This window comes from Paroedura picta, chromosome 2, assembly GCF_049243985.1.
Source record: "Paroedura picta isolate Pp20150507F chromosome 2, Ppicta_v3.0, whole genome shotgun sequence".
Lineage (NCBI taxonomy): Eukaryota > Metazoa > Chordata > Lepidosauria > Squamata > Gekkonidae > Paroedura > Paroedura picta.
In genome coordinates this window covers 72,753,084-72,773,333 of record NC_135370.1, presented here as the reverse complement: position 1 = coordinate 72,773,333, position 20,250 = coordinate 72,753,084, and the positions used below count along the sequence as shown (strand labels likewise).

Below are 20,250 nucleotides of genomic sequence, written 5' to 3'. Positions count from 1 at the left end.
GCCCCTAAAATACTCGATACGTAATATACAGTCTCATGATTATTCTCAACAGAAGCCTAGCACAGTCAGAACACCCTAAAAATTTCCTCCAATTCTTTCTCCCTCCTTCCTGCAAAGGCATCACATTCTGAATAACTGCCCTACAGATGTCTAAGTTCCCTTTAGGCACCACTACTCACTTGCTGCCCAGAATCCCTAAGCCGGGCATGGATGCGCTGCACAAAGGTGGTGTCTCTCAGAAGACTCAGTGGGGCATTCAGCTGCACATGTTCAGGATCCGTGGCATCCATCAGGTGCTGCCACTCCTCATCACTATCCAAGTCCTAAGAAACAAGAGTGAGTCAGTGGAGATCATGATTAGGAAGCTAGGAGAGCACTTCCTTCCTGCCTAAGCATAGGACAGCACTACATGCTTACGCACTCACCTCTGTCTCCAAATCTACAGCATCAATGCTTCGTCTGCCTCGTGTCTCTACTTTGTCACTTTCGGATCTCATATCCAGAAACTCCTTTTCATAATCCTGTGTGATCCGGTTCTCTCTGTTCATGAAGAGGGATGAGAAGCTGATACACAAGAAGGTGCCTTAGAGCCAGATGGTTGATACATCAAGGTCAGAAGTGTCTACTCTGACCACGACCAGCTGACCAGGGTCTCAGCTGGAAATCTTTCACATCACTTACTGATCTGCTTAACTGGAGATGCCAGGGATTGAACCTGGTACCTCCTGCAGGCCAAGCAGATGCTTTATCATTGAGCCACATACCCTCTTGAGACTAGAGAATAGCATGCTGCCTTCACCCTCAACTGTAACCTCTTCTCACCGAGGTGTGGGGGAAGGTTCTCTTTGCTCCCACTCTGTTCCCTTTTCATCCAGAGAAGGATGCCTCTGTTCTCCAGTATTGGCAGTTGTCTTCCCTTCCTTGGTGGATGTCTGACTAAGGTGGCTTTTGTGTGGGTGGCCCTGAGCTCTTTTGGTGCTTTCTCCCTTAGACAGAGTTTTGTTTTTTGCCAGTTCCTGGAAGAGGTCAAATAGGACACAATCAGGTACTACTGTTATTAATTTAGCATCCCATAAGGAACCTTATGAAGGATGGTGCTCCTCACTTTTTTTCGAGCTTCCTGAGCCATCTTCTGCCTTGCTTTCTTCAAGATTTTTGACTGGCCACTGTGAGGGGCCAATGAATGTGTCTGCTGTTCTTTTAAGGCCTGTAGTTCAGGAGGTAGTTTGCTGGTGAAGGGATTTTCAATGCCTTGCTCAGCTGTGTCATCAATCACTGCAAAAGACGGCCCCAGTCCATAAATAGGCTTGTTGAAATGAGACCAGCAAAAAAAAGTAGATGTAAAAAGGCAGACTAGTGGAAATGCCAGGAAACAGGGGAACCCAGTACTCACCAGCGACCAGCCCAGCTATGAAAGGATGATAGAGCAGCTCCGGCCAGGACAGGCGCTGACGAGGATCCTTCATCAGCAGACCTTGCAAGAAGTTCTGCACACAAATAGGAGATGATCAATGGCATATTCCATAGACTATCTGCATCTTCCTTATAATCTGAACTGCTAGATTAACCAGAAGAACCTCAGATCTGGTGAAATCTACTACTGGAAGAGTCTTTGATCTAGCCAATTAATACAAACTGTTCACATTCTCAGCATGTTGTCTTGTGTTTATCTGTATGGCATTCAAGCATGTAGAGAGAATCCTGATTGTTGGATGTGCCTTTACAAATCTGGTGAGGACTTCAATGATGCCACTAGAGTATGTTTTTGAACCAAAGGACATCCTTTAGCAATCACAATCTTTCAAGTCTAATCCCCAAAAGTATGGGGCAAAACAAGAAGAAGAAAGGAAATCGATATGAAATTGCTGAAGCAGCAATAATTGGAGGGAGACAGAATTATGCATGCTTTCCCTGCTTCTAGCACACGGCCTCCTGTGATTCTGGGGAACTACATTTGTTTTAAACTGTAAACCTTTCCCTTAGGTATCAAATGTTTTTAAGGTACCAAGGATAGACTTTGGGTATGCTGATGTGAACAAGTAGAACACAGATCACCAAGCCAGGAGTTGTATATATGAATAACGAAGATGATTTATTTATTTACAAGTTGGTCTCAAAGAAAAGACCAGCAGCACAGGCCTCTGGATCAGGGGTAGTCAACCTGTGGTCCTCCAGATGTTCATGGACTACAATTCCCATGAGCCCCTGCCAGAAAATGCTGGCAGGGGCTCATGGGAATTGTAGTCCATGAACATCTGGAGGACCACAGGTTGACTACCCCTGCTCTAGATAATCCGAGGGGCAACCTGGCTGAGACACAAAAGGTTAACCTGGTTATAGCTTCAGAGTGTGATCTGCATTTTCTTTAACGCTTTAATGTACAAGAATTAGCCATTTGGTTGGATCTTCTCACAAAGGCAGGATTCCACCCACATCGGACTACCCTTTCTCAAGAGACAGACAAAATGGTATGACTTACTATCATCAGAGACATGCTTGACAATCGGGTACTCCATCATCTCCCAGAATTAGACTTAAACCACTGTGTCACACTTCCATGTGAAGTTACAGTTCAAACTGTCTGTTGCTGAGGCAGATTCCAAAACTATCCCTGCCCTCCCCCTAAGGCAGATCTGAGCTAACTCCTGCTGTGCTTGCATATGACATTCCATACTCTCTCTGAAAGGGGACTGGATACTGAAGCAGCACTCCTGAAGGCTCTGTCCCTCCAGGGACAGGACAGCCTCCTGTCTGTCACATATAGAAGAAGAGTTGGTTTTTATACCCCACTTTTCACTGCCCAAAGGAGTCTCAAAGCAGCTTACAATCAAAGTGGCTTACAAAGTGGCTTTCTCTCCCCATAACAGACACCCAACGAGGTAGGTGGGGCCGAGAACACTCCGTAAAAACAGCTTTTAATATGACTGTGACTAGCCCAAGATCATCCAGCTGGCTGAATGTGAAGGAGCAGGGAATCAAACCCAGCTTGCCAGATTAGAAGCAGCCACTCTTAACCATTACACCAAAAATAACAATCCTATAAGTAAAATGACAATATTTGAAAACCTGCCTTGAATTCACTGGCAAGAATGGGAAATAAAACAACAGAGAGTTACCTTGAAGTGGGGGCTCATGTTTTTAGGCCATTTGATGGGGTCCTTGATAATCAGGCTGACCAACTGGAAGATGCTGTTGGTGTAGAAGGGTGGTGTCCCCACATACAGTTCGTACAGAATGCAGCCTACTGACCAGAGGTCAGCTGTATGGTCATAAGGCTTCTCCTCCACTAGCTCGGGAGACATATACAGCGGAGTTCCCTTAATAGACGTCAGCACCATGGTGTGGATGCTCATTGCACGGGCAAACCTTCCCAACAAAGAAAGAACACAGACATTTCAGTGCCAGCTCCAGAGACCGGGAGGAAAGGTGTCAGGATCTTAAGGCACTTACCCAAAGTCACACAGCTTGATCACACCCTCTTTCCCCAGCAGGATATTCTGAGGTTTCATGTCCCGGTGTAGGATGCGATGGGAATGCAGATAATAGAGGGCTGAAACTAGCTGAGATGCAATGTCCTGCACCTGAGAGAGATAAAGAACATGCATGACACATAACAAAGACCAGTTACTGGCTGTGAAGAAGCTCCTCAGCTTCAGGACAAAGCTTCTGTTCTTTCCCTTATCTCAGCTGGTGTCTCTCAATAGTAGACTGCAGTTCCATCCCCAGACACAGAATTCTACCTGCACTGGCCAAGCTATGGTCCCCTGTTAATCAGACATCTGCTATCCAGCTACACTGATTGACTGCATTTGTAGAACCGTCCCTCTTAGCACAGCTATCTTAGGCAGCGCACATCAGTTTAAAACCAACAGAACAAACAAAATTAGTTTAAATTACTCTAAAACTACTGCAAAACAGCAGTTGAGATCTTTCCATTCCTAAGCCTGATCCATCTGGGAGTCCTGGGGTGTTTCAAAGAGGGTGTGTGTGCTCCTGGTGGTCTTTATAGCTTGGCCTCAACCGAATACTCAGCATAAGAGCTCCATTTTGCAAGCCCTGCAGAACTCAGTAAGCTCTGACAGGGCCTGTGTCTCCATTGGGAACTCATTCCGGAGCAGAGGGGGGGAAGAGGGGAGAACTGAAAAGGCCCTGGTCCTCATTGAGATCAGGAACTTAAAAAAATGTTTTCATAATTTACAAATAAAGGCAGCAGCATGACATCCAACCATCTCATGCCATTTACACAAATGCACGGTTTGAATTCCATGCTTCCTGAGGACTTGTTATCCTTCCTTTCTCTAGTCATTCTTCCACTTACTTAAGTACCTACTTTACACTCTTACCTCAGGTCACAATTACCTGTTTCTCAGGCAGGTTCCCATCATCTTCAAGGATTTGGAAAAGCTCCCCTTCAGCATAATCTGTCACTACCACCACCTGGAATACAAAAGCAAAATCACAACCTTCTCATGAGGCAGGAATCATGCTATCACTAAAGAACCTGCACTTTGAAAGAAACAGAAGAACACTATTTTCTGGGACCTGAGAAGTGGGTGTGAGCAACACCTACAAACAGTTGCTGCAAAAGGACACTCTGCTGAAAGATCTCAGCAAATTGACTGATGCCATCTCATAGCTTGATCAGCCATTCACAAACAGATAGTTGTTGTCCTTCCTGACTCCTGCTTCACTCTATCAAGTAAGCAATCCTAAATAGAGTTACATCCTTCTAAGTGCATTTAAATCAGTGGATTTAAAAGGGTATAATTCTGTTTAGGAGTACATTGCTAGGGAGCACATACTGGGTTCTTATGGGACTATTATACCACCTGACTGGCTTTTTCTCATCCTGCATACTTGAAAATGATCACCTCTCACCTCTTTGTCAGTCTCAAAACTGTCAAGCATTTGCACAATGTTGGGGTGATGAAGCCCTCTCATGATCTCAATCTCTCGCTGCAAATTCGTCAGCTCTTTCTGTGATCGGCCCACTTTGGGTATAAACTTCAAGGCCACCACCTGCCAAAAAGCAATCACAATCTGGAAACATGCCACATATTCCTCCCCACCCGTTCTTCTTATTTATTTACTTATTTCAAGACCATCACCCTCAACAATAGCCGTCTTATGGCGGCTTACAGAGTATAAAATAAAAGATTATAACATAAAACCCATAAAAACCCTTAAACAATACAAATAGATGGTGGCATAATAAGTCCCTTAACCCTCCCAAAAGCCAGCCTTGCTGTTCCAACCCTGGGCCTATACAGATGACCCTAGGTGATGTCAACCCGGGGGAGGGGGGGGCTGGATTGTTGAAAGTAAAAGGTAGAGCGGGATCCACAGTTTAGTAACTCTGGTTAGTGCCCTGGCCACAACCAAATGCCTAGCAGAAGAGCTCCATCTTACAGGCCCTGTGGAACCCAGGGAGCTCTTTCAGGGCCCTAAGCTCCTCTGGGAGCTCATTCCACCAAGTTGGGGCTAGGGCCAAAAAGGCCCTGGCAGAGGCCAGGTGAATGTCCCAGGGGCCTGGGACCCCCAGTAAATTCATGGCCCAAGAAACTAATTGTAGGGATATCAGCAGCATTGCAAGTTCAGGGCACATATCTCAAACCACTCTCTTCAAAAACTCTTCTTTCTAAATGCCCAGTGAGGTTTATTCCCATTAAGCTTTTGTTCTTACCTGGGCACTGTATTTGCGACGTCCCTTATATACCCTTCCAAAGGAACCTTCTCCAATTACCTCCAAAACATGGTATTTCTCCATGATGGGAATGTGGGGAAAGGAAGGAGATTTCTATCCTGAAAGTGCAAATATAAAGATGTTGCCGGTTTGGGGAATTCTTGCGGGTATCTAAACATTTCATATCTCTTGTGATACTATCTGCTCTTTAAGTTCTCTTCTCAGTCACCACACGTTTGTCCCTCTTGAACCAGACATTTTCACCCCTCATTGTCCCAAGTTTCACATTCCCTATTAATCCCAAATCATGCTCTATGTTTTTTTAACCTCCCTCCCTTCCTCTGTATTGCTATAGGTGACATACATGGCTCTCTATTCTTCCATTTGATCTTCACAACAATCCTGGGATGCAGGATGGGTTGAGGGAGGGGAAAGTGGCTGATTCAAGTCTACTCACTGGACTTCACAAATGAATAGGATTTGAATCTAAGTTTTCAGTACCCAGCTGTAGCCCAACTCTGCTATAACCTGCAAAGGGAGCCCAGCTGTAGATTCTGCCAGTGTTTATCTCTCTCCACCAGCCTTTCAAGAGAATCTGCTCCAAGCAAAATCCTTTCTAGATCCTCTTGCTACCTGGAATGAAGATGTACCATCCCTCCTTTCCCCATTAATATTCTCTTTTCCTAAATTTAGATTTCCATATAAACCAGGTCTGGTGGTAGCTTAAGAGCAGCCTTTCTCAACTTTTTTACCATTGAAAAACTCCTGAAACATTATTCAGGCTTTGAGAAACCCCAGGAATGGCACGATCGTGCAGAATATGGTTGGGAATAATACCTGTGTACACACCCACCCAGGGCCTTCCCATCCTCTCCAGGCACATCATTGGCCACTTTGGGAGGGGGGAGGGTCAATTGACATGACCATGCCTGATATATCTATATCTATATTAACTCCCACTCATTCAGGAAGCCCTTCCAGGGCTGTCAGGAAACCCCAGGGCTTCACAAAAGGCTAGGAGAACCTAGGTCTCTACTAGCAGTATTTATTTCAGCATGAGGTTGTATGAATCAGAACTGAGTTCAGACTTACGGAAGCACATTCTGCAGTAAAGATACCACTGGACTTTTGTTTCATTTTACTGCAACTGACCAGCATATCTACCTCTCTGCAATTGATTCACACATGTTAGTTCATCTCCCTATCTTTAAGAAGCCTGAACAGATTTATAGATGTAGCACCATTTTATACTGTGTGTATAAACAACAAAGAAGAAAAATATATTCCTTTGGGCTACATCAGAGGGAAAGTTAAGACAGCAATGCCCTTTCTCTGTAGGCTACACCCACTGTCTGGCTCTTTCCCTTTTGGAATGTTATGGCTCAGTCAGTTAAATGTTACCTAAAGTTGGCACTTGGGTTAGCTCATTTTCCTTATCCTTGGGTGCATTGCATTTGTTATTTTGAATGATTAAATGGCACAATGATGGTATATAAATAAATTATGTGGTATAAACTATCAAGAAGCGGCCTGTCTTTAAAAAGCCACTGTTTTCTTTGTCTCTTTGATTCAACTGTTACCCTTCCTTCCTTGTTGGGAAACCAGTACTTTGCATCTCCACCAGGAGACAGGTTTTTTCCAAGTCAGCGAGATCCATTCATTAACATATTCACGTCTTTCTATTACTTATTAGCATGCGTGGCCCACCTCACCCTAGAGTAAGGGGCTCTGAACTGCGAGGGCTGCCGCGCAAGCTTCTCCCGTCCACATCATCCCTCCGACAAAGCAGAGGGGCGTCACCTACCAGCGCTGCGATCCGAGGGGGCATTTGCGGAGGACGAACTCTCTGGGACTTTTACGCCGAAGCTAACTGATCGGGGTTCCTGCGAGCCAATGTCGGTCCATCCACCTGGATCGGAACCCCGACTCTCAGAGCCAGCCCGGGGCCATCGCCCAGCTCCTCTCACTTCGGCGCGGCTGGAGGGAGTCGCGATCCGCTCCCCGGGAGGAGGCGGCGTCTGCCCGGCGGCTTCTCGGGCAGTTATTGGCGCAGGCGCCCCTCAACGGCGTCCCCAGCGTCGCCTAGCAACTGCGGCCTCCGGAAGCGAGCCGGGCTGGACTTGCAAGCGTTTCCGCACCAGCGTTGGCAAGATGGCGGCGGCTGCCTGTGATGGAGACCCGGGGGCAGCGGTGGAGGGAGACTGGTAAGCGGTGAAAGCGATGCGGCGTTACTGTCCGGAAACGCTGGAGCGAACTGCTCTCGTTCCCCGCTTTTTCTTTTCGACCGGCAGCCACTTGGTTTCGAGTGTAACCGCTCGCGGGCTCCGAAGACCTTCGATAGCCCTTGTGGGAGCGCCTAGGGCTTGTACAGCCCTTTCCAGCCTTCACAGAGCTTCGCGTGCGCTGTTGCAATGCCCGCAACAGCCCTGTCAAGTAGAGGGATGTCGTTACACTTTGGAAGCACGATGAAGGGGGAAGTGGCTTGCCCAATTTGTGATTTCGTGACGGAGATGGGATTCGAAGTAGGGGTTCCCTGATATGTACCGCCGTCTGTTAGGTGCGATGTTATAATGTGTCTTGCAATTTTAGTCAGCAGGAGGCAAAGCGAGCCAAACCGGAGTAGTCCCCTTAGAGTAGCGATCCCCAACCTGTGGGCCGTGGACCACATGTGGTCCTTCGACTAATTGGAGGTGGGCCCCGTAGGACGCCTTCTCCCCCCCCTGTCATGAGTTAAACTGTCAGTTTAACTGTCATGAGTTAAAATTTCCATGAAAATAAAATGTTCCTCACTGTTTGAAGAAAACTTGCCTTCTGCACTGGGGTCAGAAGGCAGGCTCACTTAAAACCATGTCTTCTAGCCAAGTCGAAGAATCTGAAGAAAGGATCATTGTGTAACATGGTGGCTTTCTCTTTAGGGTGCTGCCCTCAGAGGTGGAAGTCTTAGAATCCATCTACTTGGATGAGCTGCATGTGTCTAAAGGAAATGGCAGGTATTTGAAGCTTTGCTGAACCTGTTACTGGCAAGTGTTGATCTTTCCCATATTTCTGCAAATGCAATCCAGAGACTGAGCTCTTGTGTTGGTAGCCTTAAATTGTCCTGAGTTCTCTTCATATCCCATTTTTTGGATCAGACTGCAGTGACCTGTGCAAATTCACAATGACTTGCAACCTGTGGTTTGTTTTGAGACCTCCCTCAACAGTGAGACCTTCCTCCCAGTTCAGATATCCTCATTCAAATTCCCAGCTTGATAGGAGTGCATGTGGGTGTTGGAGAGAAGTCTGCTGTTTATTTAATCAATATTCTCAGCTCCAGAAAAGAAAATACACAAACTGTTTTATTTTCCCTTCATTATTGTTCTTTATCTGATTGATGGCTGGCCTTCACCTGAAACTTCCTTTTAACTTAGGACCATGCCCTGGGAAATCTGCATTACGCTGTATCCAGCAACTGCTGAGGACCAGGCCTCTCAGTATGTCTGCTTCACTCTTGTGCTCACTGTGCCCAGTCAGGTAAGGCTCCTTCTTTCCTTGGTGGGTGTTTTGTAATAGAACATAACTGGACTCTTAATTTCAACCATGATTTGTATTGTTTTAGTATCCCAATGCCATACCAAAGATTGATATCCGGAATCCCCGAGGGCTGTCAGATGAGCAAATCCAGAAGTAAGTGTGTGTTAATAAACTCACTGTTAGTAAGGTAATATTTAATCTGTTTCATATATTTCTGATAAAAGCAGGGTTCCCATCTTTAACTTGTTTCCTGTGATCTTATGCAGAATGTGCTTTATATTCCGAAACAGCAGATTTTATGTTGTTTGGAGGTGTTTTACATTCTTTCAAGAGCTGTTATTCCTTTTGTTGTATACTACCTTCAGCCAGAGGGGGAGAGGAGGATGGGCCAGGATCTGGTGGTGTCATTTTCCCATCCCTTTCATGAAGGGCAAAGAAGTGATTCAAGTAGCACTGGATATTTTCAATTGCTTGAAGTGTGACTGGTCATTTCCAAATGTTTTTTCTATACCCCTCTGCTTTATACTGCTCTTCTTTTGATTTGGAATAGGGCTGTGAAGGCAAAGGATAAAGCTGTTGCTGTGACATAATTAATACTCTGATGAAGAAAGGAAATTATGTAGCCAAAGTGCAAGTTGTAGCTTCCATAAACAGGATGTATATCCTGACAGTTGTAACATTTTGTAGCGGGTTGTGCACCCTGTCCCTTCACCCCACCCCTTTGGGCCGTTTTGTTTTTGGTAATAGGAGAAAACTTCCAGGCGTTTTGGCTTCAATGAAGTTTGTCACCATCCATCAACCTTTCTCCCTCCTCCTTTTCCTCTCCTGTCTCTAACTGCCCTTTCCCCAAAGTTCCGCCCTCTTTTCCTCCCTTCCTGGTTCCCCCCCTCTTCTCTCTGGTTCTCAGACGTTCCATCTTCTTGCCTGCCACTCTTTCCTCTTTCACAGTCGTCCCACAGCTTCTCTCCAAGGGCTCACACACTGGCTCTGCTCATGCAACTGAGTGGGGAGGCATGCGTTTTCCTTCCCCTTCCCTCGCACTCTCCAGAGTGTCCCCGGTTTCTTTCCTAAGTCCAGGGACGTCCCTATTTCTTTTCTCCTGTCTTCTATGTCATCTCCAGTCTCTATTCTTGCATTTGAAGTTGCACCCACCATTTTAGAGACCACATCTCCATGGTTTGCACCAGCGTGGCTTGTTCTGTTTTTCAGCCGTTTCTCCTGCAGGCACCCACATCCCCAGACACATTTATGTACCTTTTCTCAGCCTTTACCGTTGAGAAACCCCTGAAACATTCTTCAGGCTTCCAGAAGTAGCACAATCATGTAGAATATGGTTGGTAAACATAGCTGGAGCCCCTCCCCTTCCCACTGCCTCCAGGCCCATCATTAGCCATGGGGGGCAGGTTGACATCTGATAAATGTTTAACAAATTTTAAAAAATATATTTAAAAATTAACTAACTCCCACCCATTTGGGAAACCCTTCCAGGGTCATCATGAAACCCTGGTTGATAAACCTGCGTTAATTTATAAAATAAAGGAAGATATGAAGCCTTTGTAGAAAAAGTGATTTCATCAAGGTAAGGGGCTTTTGTAGAAAAAGTGATTGCTTTTCTTGTATCTTGGTGAAATCAATGTACCATAGGACACCTAGCAAAACAAATACATTGTTTTCATCTAAAGCAGGGATTCCCAGCCAGGGTTCTGGGGAACCCTGGGGTTATGCAGGAGCTCTACATGGCTTATATGACCTTTCCCAGAAATTTGGATAGCTGCTGATATCAGTAGATGTCACCGGAGTCCACTTTTCTTCATACCCAGTCTCTTTCTCCACAATGGAAATGGTAAATGGTCAGTTGATTGGTTAGCTGGCTCCCACATCTTCCACATGCACTTTTCTGAAGGGGAATGTTATCACTTCCTTGAAACCTGAAACTGCAGAGACCTGCTGCCAGTCTGAGTAGACAATACTGCTCTTGATGGACTAGTGATTTGTTGCAGCATATGGCAGCTTCATATTCTGCTTTCCACTTCCTTCCCCTGGCCATAGCCTTATTGGCTGGTCCCTGAAAAGCTGAGCAATTCCAGGCTAGTACTGAACAGATGAGCAAGGAATTGTATTCCTGCAAATCAATTAAAAGAGGGGCCTTGCACTACCAAGACACCACCACAGGGTAACTCATCATATGCCATTGTTAGTGTGACAGCGCAGGACCCTTTTGTTTTGCCCTTGTTCCACAGCAGCTGTGGCCTAATCACATCTCACATCATGCCTGGAAGGTGGCATTCCAATTCTTACTGCTGTTGTGTCACTACTTCCTTTTTTATTTGTTCTAAAGCAGCTACTGTGGAAGATGTGATGCTGGTTTAAAAGCTGTGGCTAGAGACTTCAGCCAAAGAATCTGCATTCCTTGCAGCTTTAGGGGTGGGGCAATGATGTTGGACTATGTACCATTATCATGTCCAGGCAGAAGTCCAGATATGACATCATCACTTGAACTGATGTTGTAGAAAATAAATGGTGCTACCATAGAGTTTGTAGAGCATCAGCTGATAGCTGACACTGACCATTTTTGGGGTTGCACCTGGATATTACATTGGCACTAAGCCAACATCAGACCACCAAAACCCCCTTATTCCTTAGGTGTTACTCTCTCATCCATCCATCCATAGTTGTTCGCTCACATATCCTGTCTCCTTCCTTGATATCTATTTTCTTTGCCTCTCTCCTAGGATTTCTCAGACACTGCAACATCTTGCTGAGGAGCATCTGGGTACAGCTATTCTCTATGAGCTAATAGAGGTAAAACAACAGAAAAGCAACAAGAGGTGGAGCAAGGAGGCAGGGTTTGGAGAAATTGTCCACACTTGTAGGTGGAGGGTGGCCTCTGCTTGTAGGTGGAGGGTGGCCTCCTCTTAGGTTTGGTTTTGGCTGGTAAAATTTGCTGTTTCTGACTTCCCAGAAAGGAAAGGAAATCCTTACAGACAACAATATCCCTCATGGACAGTGTGTGATTTGCCTGTATGGCTTCCAGGTAAGGGCGTGCTGCAGTAGCATCTTGCTGTCATATTCGGGGAGTCAGAGAAATGGTTGTGGAAAGAGAAAGATAGGACTTATTTAAGAATAAGAAAAAGAATGCTGGTTTGTGTTTAGGTGGGGTCATACTTGTGCTAGGAGGGGGGATCAGAAAGCAGTTTATAGCTGAAGGCACAAGAAAGGCAGGAGTGTCCTAAGCTCTGCATTGGTGGAGTATAAAACAGTGTGAGGACTGAATTAACACCAAAATTGTGTGCTTTATACATTTATCTTCAGATACACTAATAAATGAATTCTTTGTCATACAGTTGTGCATCTCTGCAAAAATTTGTATATTATTTGAGGAAGCCCAAATTCTGTATTCATCGAAGATCTTGTCATTTAAACAAATTTACTATACTCTTTTATCTTAATGACATTGCTTAATGACTGGATACAAAACTGGATATTTCTTTTCAAGGACCAAGTTATGGAACAAAGGGTGCTGGGATGATGCCTAGCAGCTCCCCAAATAGACAATGAACTATATATACACAACAAGCATCTCCTATATTCAGATGATTGCACAGCTAATTACAATGAAATGGAAACTACTGTCATTCTGTATTCTGCTGAGCAAAGTTTGCTTATTTATTAAAATATACCCTGCCTTTCCTTTTGGTCCAAGTTTGAAACCTTCGTCCAATCTAAGGTACCTTTCTCCAACTGAAGTGACTTTTTATTGGAAGAAGACTGCTTAGGCCAGAGGAAGGTTTTTAGGAGGATTGGACCTAGCACAGTAGTTGCAAGTTTTTCCCCCAACTGTGCATCCAAGGAAATTTTTTTTTTGGGGGGGGGGGGATGTAGGACTTCAGTTCTAAAAACACTAGCTTGGGTATTTCAATAATGATATAAATGAATTATATGGCACTGAGCTCAAAAAAACATTCATTATCACCATAGTCTTTACATCTGCCCATTTAAGTATGCCAGCATTCAGTCCTTCAATCCAAATTTCAATCCAAAGTAACCAGGGCCTCTTCTCTGCACACAGCAAGGGAGTAATTGATTCTCCATACCTGGGCTTTAGCTCTTTATTCCTTAGCATGTCTTTATTCCTGCTCTGGCATGTCCTGCTCTGACACTTTTAATACATTTTTGACGGACTTCTTTATTCATGTAGAATGCTGCACATGAATCTTTAAATCCAAGCAATGATTTTTGTACAACAAATTCAGAAGTGAGGTGTTGGTGCACTGTGTGATGTGTGCTGAATATTCACAACACTAGACATACTTTTCAGGGAAATTTCTTGTGGCTTCTGTGCAGGAGAATGAAGCTTTCACTAAGACGCCATGCTACCACTACTTTCACTCACGTTGCCTTGCCAGTTACGCAACACATATGGAGGAGGAGATCCGTGCACAAAGGAGGGAGAGAGAGCAGTCTTTGACATCTTTACCAAAAGAGGTAATTACACCTCATCCATCCTTTTAAGCATCTACACTTTTCATAGACAATATTTAAGACTAGAACAATCCTTCTAGCTTATTTTGATTTGTTTAGTTGGCAATAAGACCAGTATACAGGATTATCTAACGTAGGTGTTAAATCAGCTTTTCCATGCCTGTCCCTGCCATATTTTTTGCTGAGGTAAGGGTTGTGAGTTATGTTTTATCATCTTTGCCAAGCAAGGCTACTTGTGCCCTACCTGCCCCCAGACTGTTTGGCTACAGTGATCCATGTAATGGTCACCTCTAGACTTGATTTCTGTAACTCAGTCTATGCTGTCCTGCCTTTGTTGTTGACCTGAAAACTCCAGCTGGTGGAGAATGCAGCTGCTACGGTCCTCACTGGTTCATCTTGGTGGACTCATATTCAGCCAGTGCAGAGGCAGCTGCATTGGTTACCAGTTCTGGCCCAGATCAAGTTCAAGATTTTGGCCTTTAAGGCCATGTGCGGCTTGGGCCTAGCCTATCTGAGGGACTGCTTGTATCCTTATGCCCTTTGCAGGGCACTTTGCTCTGCAAGTACTAATCTGTTGGTGGTCCCTGGCCCCGGAAAGATATGAAGAAGAAGAAGAAGAAGAAGAAGAGTTGGTTCTTATATGCCGCTTTTCCCTACCCGAAGGAGGCTCAAAGCGGCTTACAGTCACCTTCACATTCCTCTCCCCACAACAGACACCCTGTGGGGTGGGTGAGGCTGAGAGAGCCCTGATATCACTGCTCGGTCAGAACAATTTTATCAGTGCCGTGGCGAGCCCAAGGTCACCCAGCTGGATGCATGTGGGGGAGCGCAGAATCGAACCCGGCTCGCCAGATTAGAAGTCCGCACTCCTAACCACTACACCAAACTGGCTCTCACCACGGGCCAGGGCCTTTTTGGTCCTGGCCCTGACCTGGTGGAATGAGCTCCCAAGAGAACTGAGGACCCTGACAGAGCTGGCAAAGTTCCACAGGGCCTGTAAAATGGAGCTCTTCTGCCAGGTCTTTGGTTGAGGCCAGGTTAGCAAGATCAACGGGTTCCCCTCAAATCTAGCTATAGTATCTGGCGCACCCTTGTTAGTTGACTGCAGGAATCATAGAATAGAATCATAGAGCTGGAAGGGGCCATACAGGCCATCTAGTCCAACCCCCTGCTCAACACAGGATCAATCCAAAGCATCCAAGAGAAGTGTGTATCCAACCTTTGCTTGAAGATTGCCAGTGAGGGGGAGCTCACCACCTCCTTACGCAGCCTATTCCACTGCTGAACTACTCTGACTGTGAAGAATTTTTTCCTGATATCTAGCCTATATCGTTGTACTTGAAGTTTAAACCCATTACTGCGTGTCCTTTCCTCTGCAGCCAACGGAAACAGCATCCTGCCCTCCTCCAAGTGACAACCTTTCAAATACTTAAAGAGAGCTATCATGTCCCCTCTCAACCTCCTTTTCTCCAGGCTGAACAACAGGAGTTAGAAGGGATTTTGCCATCTTAGTAAATTTTGGATTTGCGCTGTCTTTAGGAGGGGGTTTTATGGGGATTTTTATATGTTACCCACTTTGAGTCCAAGGAAGGTAGAAGGCTAGAAATTTAATAAATATAAATATATTAAGTCTAGGAAATCTGGTTAAAGAGCCTTGTCAATAGCACATTCCAGTTATTAAAACCTTGGGGTTCAGTTGATGGAACTGATTTTTGTATCTTGTAGAGAGAATGTCTTTATTGGGCACATTTGTCAGAATTCCTGGTAGACAAACGACAGGTATTAACATATTCGAAAGGTCATTGTAGTTGGGAAATAAAATTAATCTTATTTCCACTCCCCTTTCAATAACATAGTGAGTTTGTGTTTATTGAGGGGTGGGGTTGTTGTTGATTTCTTTTAGGGATAGATTTTGTATTTGTTGTGATGTATCTAAGTCATCGTTAGCATTAGGAATGCTCATTAACCTAAAAAGGAGGCACCTGTATTGATGAAACTCATTTAATCAAATTAATGTAATTCCTCATGTGCCTGAGTGTTGTGCTTAGAAGAAAGATAAGTGCTCTGAGGATCCCAGCAGAAAGGCTGAGTTTTCCTGCTGTTTTCCTGATAGCTCTGGGCTTCAGTGCTAGTAGCATTTCCTTGGGGCAGAACAACCCCCTAGGCAGGATATTAGTGGAACAGGGGGATGGTGACAAACTGTGTTTGAATTTAAGACTTTGTTGTTACCATATTCTGTACAGGAAGTTGAAGTGCAGTGCCCGGTCTGCAGGGAGCCTCTGGTCTATGACCTAGCAACACTGCAAGCAGCAGCACCACCTCAGCAGCCAATGGTAAGGAGAAGAATGTACATAGAACTTTCTATCACCTCAGTGTTCTCATTCTTCCATTGGACTTTTGGCAGCCATATTTCACTGGGGCTTCTATATATATGATTGCCCAGTAACCATGTGAATGACCACAGACTAAGGGTGGTTAAGAGCTAAATCAGATTTTTAATTTTATTAAAGTTGGTGCACAAAGATGGACGCAAAAGCAGGAACCTGAAAACCAAGACAAACTAGGCTTCAAAGCCCGCTCGTAAGGGCTTTGAAAGGGGAGCTCCGCGGCAGCGGCCCCCACCCGCCCCCTCCCTGCCAAGTCCCCAGCTTCCCTGCGGGCCTTGGAGCAGATCCGCAGGAAGCCTCTGCCGCCCGGGCCGCTCCACACCGAACTACAGCCAGTCGTGTAACGGGCCAATTGGAAGGTGCTTCGTGCCTTCCGATTGGCCCCTCACCCAAATGCCTGGAATTCTTGTCAGTCCGGGTGAGGGGCCAATTGGAAGGTGCTTCGTGCCTTCCAATTGACCCCCCACCCAGCCTGGCTCCACCTACTTCTTCGCCCACTTAGGCCTTAGCCAATTATGAATACCGCTCCCAGCAGTTTCAGATGTATAGCCTGTCTTGTTATGAGACGTGGATTTTAACTCTGCTTGGTTTCTTGGCTTCCAACTGTGCTAGCTTGGTTTCAGCCTACTGATTTCAAAGGAGTATGTCTGTGTAGTGTAGCACTGTTAGTCTGCTGAGCAAAGTGGGAAGAAATTGAGTGACAAAAATATAACAAGGTCATGACCCAAGGAAGCTTTCCCTTCATTACACAATATGTAGCACATTGAGTGAAAGGTTTACAGACATTTAGTACAGCCTTATCATTTACACACTGCAAACTCTAAACCTTTCGCCCTGTTATGAATGTACCTCACAGTTCCCTCATTAAAGCATACCTTCCCAAAAATCAGATTGCAAGCTTGTAAAGCAGAGCCAAAAGATTTTCTTTTTACTCAGATCTGACCTTCAGGTGTGGTGCTTCTTCCTCTAGGAGAAATACTGCCCTGATGCAAAGACATTACAGCTTAGAGAACAACTGCGCCTCATCTACCAGAGACAGCAGGAGAAAGGTGGCATCATTGACCCTGAAGCTGAGAGAAACCGCTACTTTATTAGCCTGCAAAAGGTAAGTGGGCTCAGCAGGACTAATATGGTAATGCTGAAAACAGTAGTACTAGGGACAGAATGTAGAATTGAAATAGCATTTTTCAGACTGGGCGGGGTCAGTTGCTCCTCTTGGTGAAGGAGCAATTGGATGCTTTGTGACATATCCTGTATTGTGGCACAAGATTTTTAAAATGCTATTTGCTTCGTTGGCAGTTTCTTTAGAAAATGTCTATAATTGCTGGTGGCATTTTGCAGCTTGCTGTGGGAGGGCTGTGTTCTGGGAAGTCAGGGTTGTGGGCATACATACTTGGTGACACCACCATCTCATTTGTGGAACTTTCTCCATCCACAGAATGAGTATGAAACTGTAGGGTTTGTGGTTTTTGTCATTCACTTTGGCTTGCCTTCTCAGCCCCTAGCTACTATTGAACATGAGCATACAGCCATCTCAGAAGATGTCACAAGTGCTGAGAAGCAGCTGGGCCCAGCAACAAGCTCAGAACCTACTCTGAGAACTGCAAAGGTTGCACTAGAGAGGAATGAATCTGAAAAATCAGAGAGACCATCTTTCCCTCTGCACCAACATAACAAGAGAGAGAGGACTCGAGCAGAGAGGCCATCTTTCTGTGGCCCAGGCCAGCAACTGCACTGCAAGACTTTGGAGATGCCCGCAGAAACTTGCTGTCTCTTCACTGTTGATGGAGAATCCAAAGCCTTCAGCTGGAGATCTCACTGTAAGAAGGAAAGAGGAAACTCTGGAAGATACAATCAAAGCATTCTGAAACCTTGTACCAGAGAACAAGTATCTGCATGCTCTGCTAAAAAAGAGCCATGTGCCAGGGGTACTTCACCAGCCAAAGAGAGAACATACTTTAGAGAGGAGAAAGTTGGTGCACAAAGATGGACGCAAAAGCAGGAACCTGAAAACCAAGACAAAGAGGAGGATAGTCTAGAGACTAGCCAACATGAACTCAGGAGACCCACTAGGTGGCAGAGTCAGCATGCAGTACAGGACTGCAGGCGGTGGGGAAAGCCCAGAGGAAGAGAACATGGATCTTATTCTAGAATGCCGAGAGGTCGTGGGTGGACAAAGCCCAAATCAACTGCAGAACCACAAGTCCAACAGACCAAAGGAGGCTCCTAGCAGGAAGAGGTTGAGGCTTGCAGAGTTCTAGAGGAGGAGAAGATTGTTTTTGTGATGTCAACCACAGGCCTCTGTGATATAAGCACAGCTGGCTTGGAATTTTCTTCTACCTCATGGGTGGGCTTCATGTTGTGGAGTAATAATGAGCCTTCCTGAGTTCATGATGCTGCCTAGGGAATGTGGTAAAGCATAATTGTGAACAATAAACGATGACATGAATGGATAAATGGTAGAATCTTGTAGCAAATCAGCTGTGGTGCAGTGGTCTGGGTGGGATGAGAGAAGGATTAAATTCCTTGGCATGAAACGTCAAAACTGTAGTTTTCAGCTCTGTCCTATTGGGGTTTTTTAAACAAATTTATTTAAAATGACTATTTTTAAAGAGCTATGATATAGCACAGGATAAATAGCATCAGAGGTATTCACAGGTCTTGCTCCACTTCTGTGCATTAACAGCTGTTGGTACATGACATGGTATGATGATGGCTCTGAAAGGGGTGAACTTGAGGCTTGACAATCCATTAATAATTCAGGTTCTGTTAAGTAAACTGTAAAACAGAACAGCCTTTGTTCAGTTTTTAAAAGTTGTGAACAGGCTGCTGAACACTCAGTTCTCCATCGGCTCATAGTGATGAGTTGTAACTCAGTGGCAATTGACTCTGAATCTTGAATGCTGAGCACAGCCATCTTAAACAGCCAAAGGTCCTTTGTCTCTTAGGAAAAAGCAAGTTCTGAGTTGGTTAGTATCTTAGAAGCTAGATTTAGAGGCAGATTCTTTGCACTAAGCCTATTAAGTATATCAGCATTAGCTGCCAAAAAAGAAAGAAAGAAAGACAAAAATTAGGTCCACTGATCAACTCAAATGTGATTGACATCTAGCAGTCATACAGTAATAATGCCGTTACTTCTAAGCCATTTTGGATTCCTGGTTCAATCTTGGTAACAGTAAGATATTATCCTTTTTTTTTTTTGGTAACTACTTGTTTTCACACATGTACCTAATATGAAAAATATTCAACTCATCATTTTGTAGGAGATAACCTTTGTATCAATTTGTTTATACAGTCCTGGTAACCAGCTCTTCATACACAAAGCTCAACCTTGCCCTCATGAGTATATTTTGCTCAGAGGACCGGTCTGAACGTGTTGTGTGTATATATATGGACACTGTGCCAATCACGTGAGCCGCAGTTGTTGCCCACCATTTTCCATTTTGCCAGATGTTTGGTATATGCAAACCACAGGAGCTTCACTCTAGGATGGGGTGGCCAAACTGTGGCTCTCCAGATGCCAATGGACTACAATTCCCATGAGCCCTTGCCAGCATATGCTGGTAGGGGCTCATGGAAATTGTAGTCCATGGACATCTGGAGAGCCAAAGTTTGGCCACCCTCGGATATAGTAAAGTATATTACCTATTTAAGCCAAAAAAGCACATTGTTCTCCTAATATTTGTCCTCATAATTTTCTTTTTGCACCAGTTGTGTAATGAAACCTTTCTGTCAGGTTTGGCTGACAGTATCCTGCTGCTTCCAAGTTGGTCCCAGGCAGTGAATTGGGTAGATAATAGGCAAGGCTATACCTCTTTCCATGTTTCTGCCATTCAGTGTCTGAAATGTTGGAACTTGCATTGCGCCTGAGCAGGAGTAGGGCAAAAAGTCTGAGAGGCAATAACACCTCTTGCCTCCTCCTGTCCTGCCACCTACCTTTAATGGTGGTACTCCTGCCAGCAACTTCACTTAATCATGCAGTGAACTAGCCCTGCATACACAGAATGGGGAGAAATAGAAACATGTGGATTTCTGCCACTTAAATCTAGAGTTTGACATATAATTGCCAGCATGAGCAGCTTTTACAATGAAAGGATTAAACTGATCTACTTTACAGGGCGGTGGTGAGATGGAATTTATGGTGATGTGATACAAAACCTGAGAGTATTAAAAGTAATATGAATAAAA

The 20,250-nt window shown here is 44.9% G+C and overlaps 2 protein-coding genes across 4 annotated transcripts in view; one reads left to right on the top strand and one right to left on the bottom strand.

Annotated features, from left to right (window-relative positions):
- Nucleotides 1–7,647, bottom strand: part of STK36 (serine/threonine kinase 36) — a 23,628-nt gene extending 15,981 nt beyond the window's left edge. For both annotated transcript variants that reach the window (XM_077320717.1, XM_077320718.1), the window contains exons 1-11: nucleotides 7,488–7,647; nucleotides 5,684–5,802; nucleotides 4,879–5,019; nucleotides 4,360–4,437; nucleotides 3,451–3,581; nucleotides 3,117–3,366; nucleotides 1,394–1,487; nucleotides 1,106–1,275; nucleotides 823–1,016; nucleotides 426–540; nucleotides 180–323 (exon numbers count right to left, since the gene is read on the bottom strand). In XM_077320717.1, coding sequence (XP_077176832.1) covers nucleotides 180–323; nucleotides 426–540; nucleotides 823–1,016; nucleotides 1,106–1,275; nucleotides 1,394–1,487; nucleotides 3,117–3,366; nucleotides 3,451–3,581; nucleotides 4,360–4,437; nucleotides 4,879–5,019; nucleotides 5,684–5,767 — 1,401 coding nt within the window. In that variant the 5' untranslated portion in view covers nucleotides 5,768–5,802; nucleotides 7,488–7,647. The remainder of the gene's footprint in view (nucleotides 1–179; nucleotides 324–425; nucleotides 541–822; nucleotides 1,017–1,105; nucleotides 1,276–1,393; nucleotides 1,488–3,116; nucleotides 3,367–3,450; nucleotides 3,582–4,359; nucleotides 4,438–4,878; nucleotides 5,020–5,683; nucleotides 5,803–7,487) is intronic.
- RNF25 (ring finger protein 25) lies at nucleotides 7,577–20,250 on the top strand. Of its 2 annotated transcripts, XM_077320719.1 has the most exons (10): nucleotides 7,577–7,887; nucleotides 8,599–8,673; nucleotides 9,091–9,193; nucleotides 9,279–9,346; nucleotides 11,926–11,995; nucleotides 12,156–12,227; nucleotides 13,538–13,678; nucleotides 15,919–16,008; nucleotides 17,033–17,167; nucleotides 17,561–20,250. In XM_077320719.1, the coding sequence occupies exons 1-10, from the start codon at nucleotides 7,577–7,579 to the stop codon at nucleotides 18,290–18,292; spliced, it is 1,797 nt and encodes a 598-aa protein (XP_077176834.1). In that variant the 3' UTR covers nucleotides 18,293–20,250. The 2 variants fall into 2 exon arrangements, with proteins under 2 accessions (XP_077176834.1, XP_077176835.1); XM_077320720.1 differs by lacking the exon at nucleotides 12,156–12,227.

Excerpts from the sequence above, each read along its gene's own strand:
- RNF25 (XM_077320719.1), top strand. The coding sequence starts at position 7,577 with ATGTCGGTCCATCCACCTGGATCGGAACCCCGACTCTCAGAGCCAGCC. Across the intron at positions 7,888-8,598 it reads GCAGCGGTGGAGGGAGACTG|GGTGCTGCCCTCAGAGGTGG; the intron begins GTAAGCGGTGAA and ends CTTTCTCTTTAG. Across the intron at positions 8,674-9,090 it reads GTGTCTAAAGGAAATGGCAG|GACCATGCCCTGGGAAATCT; the intron begins GTATTTGAAGCT and ends CTTTTAACTTAG.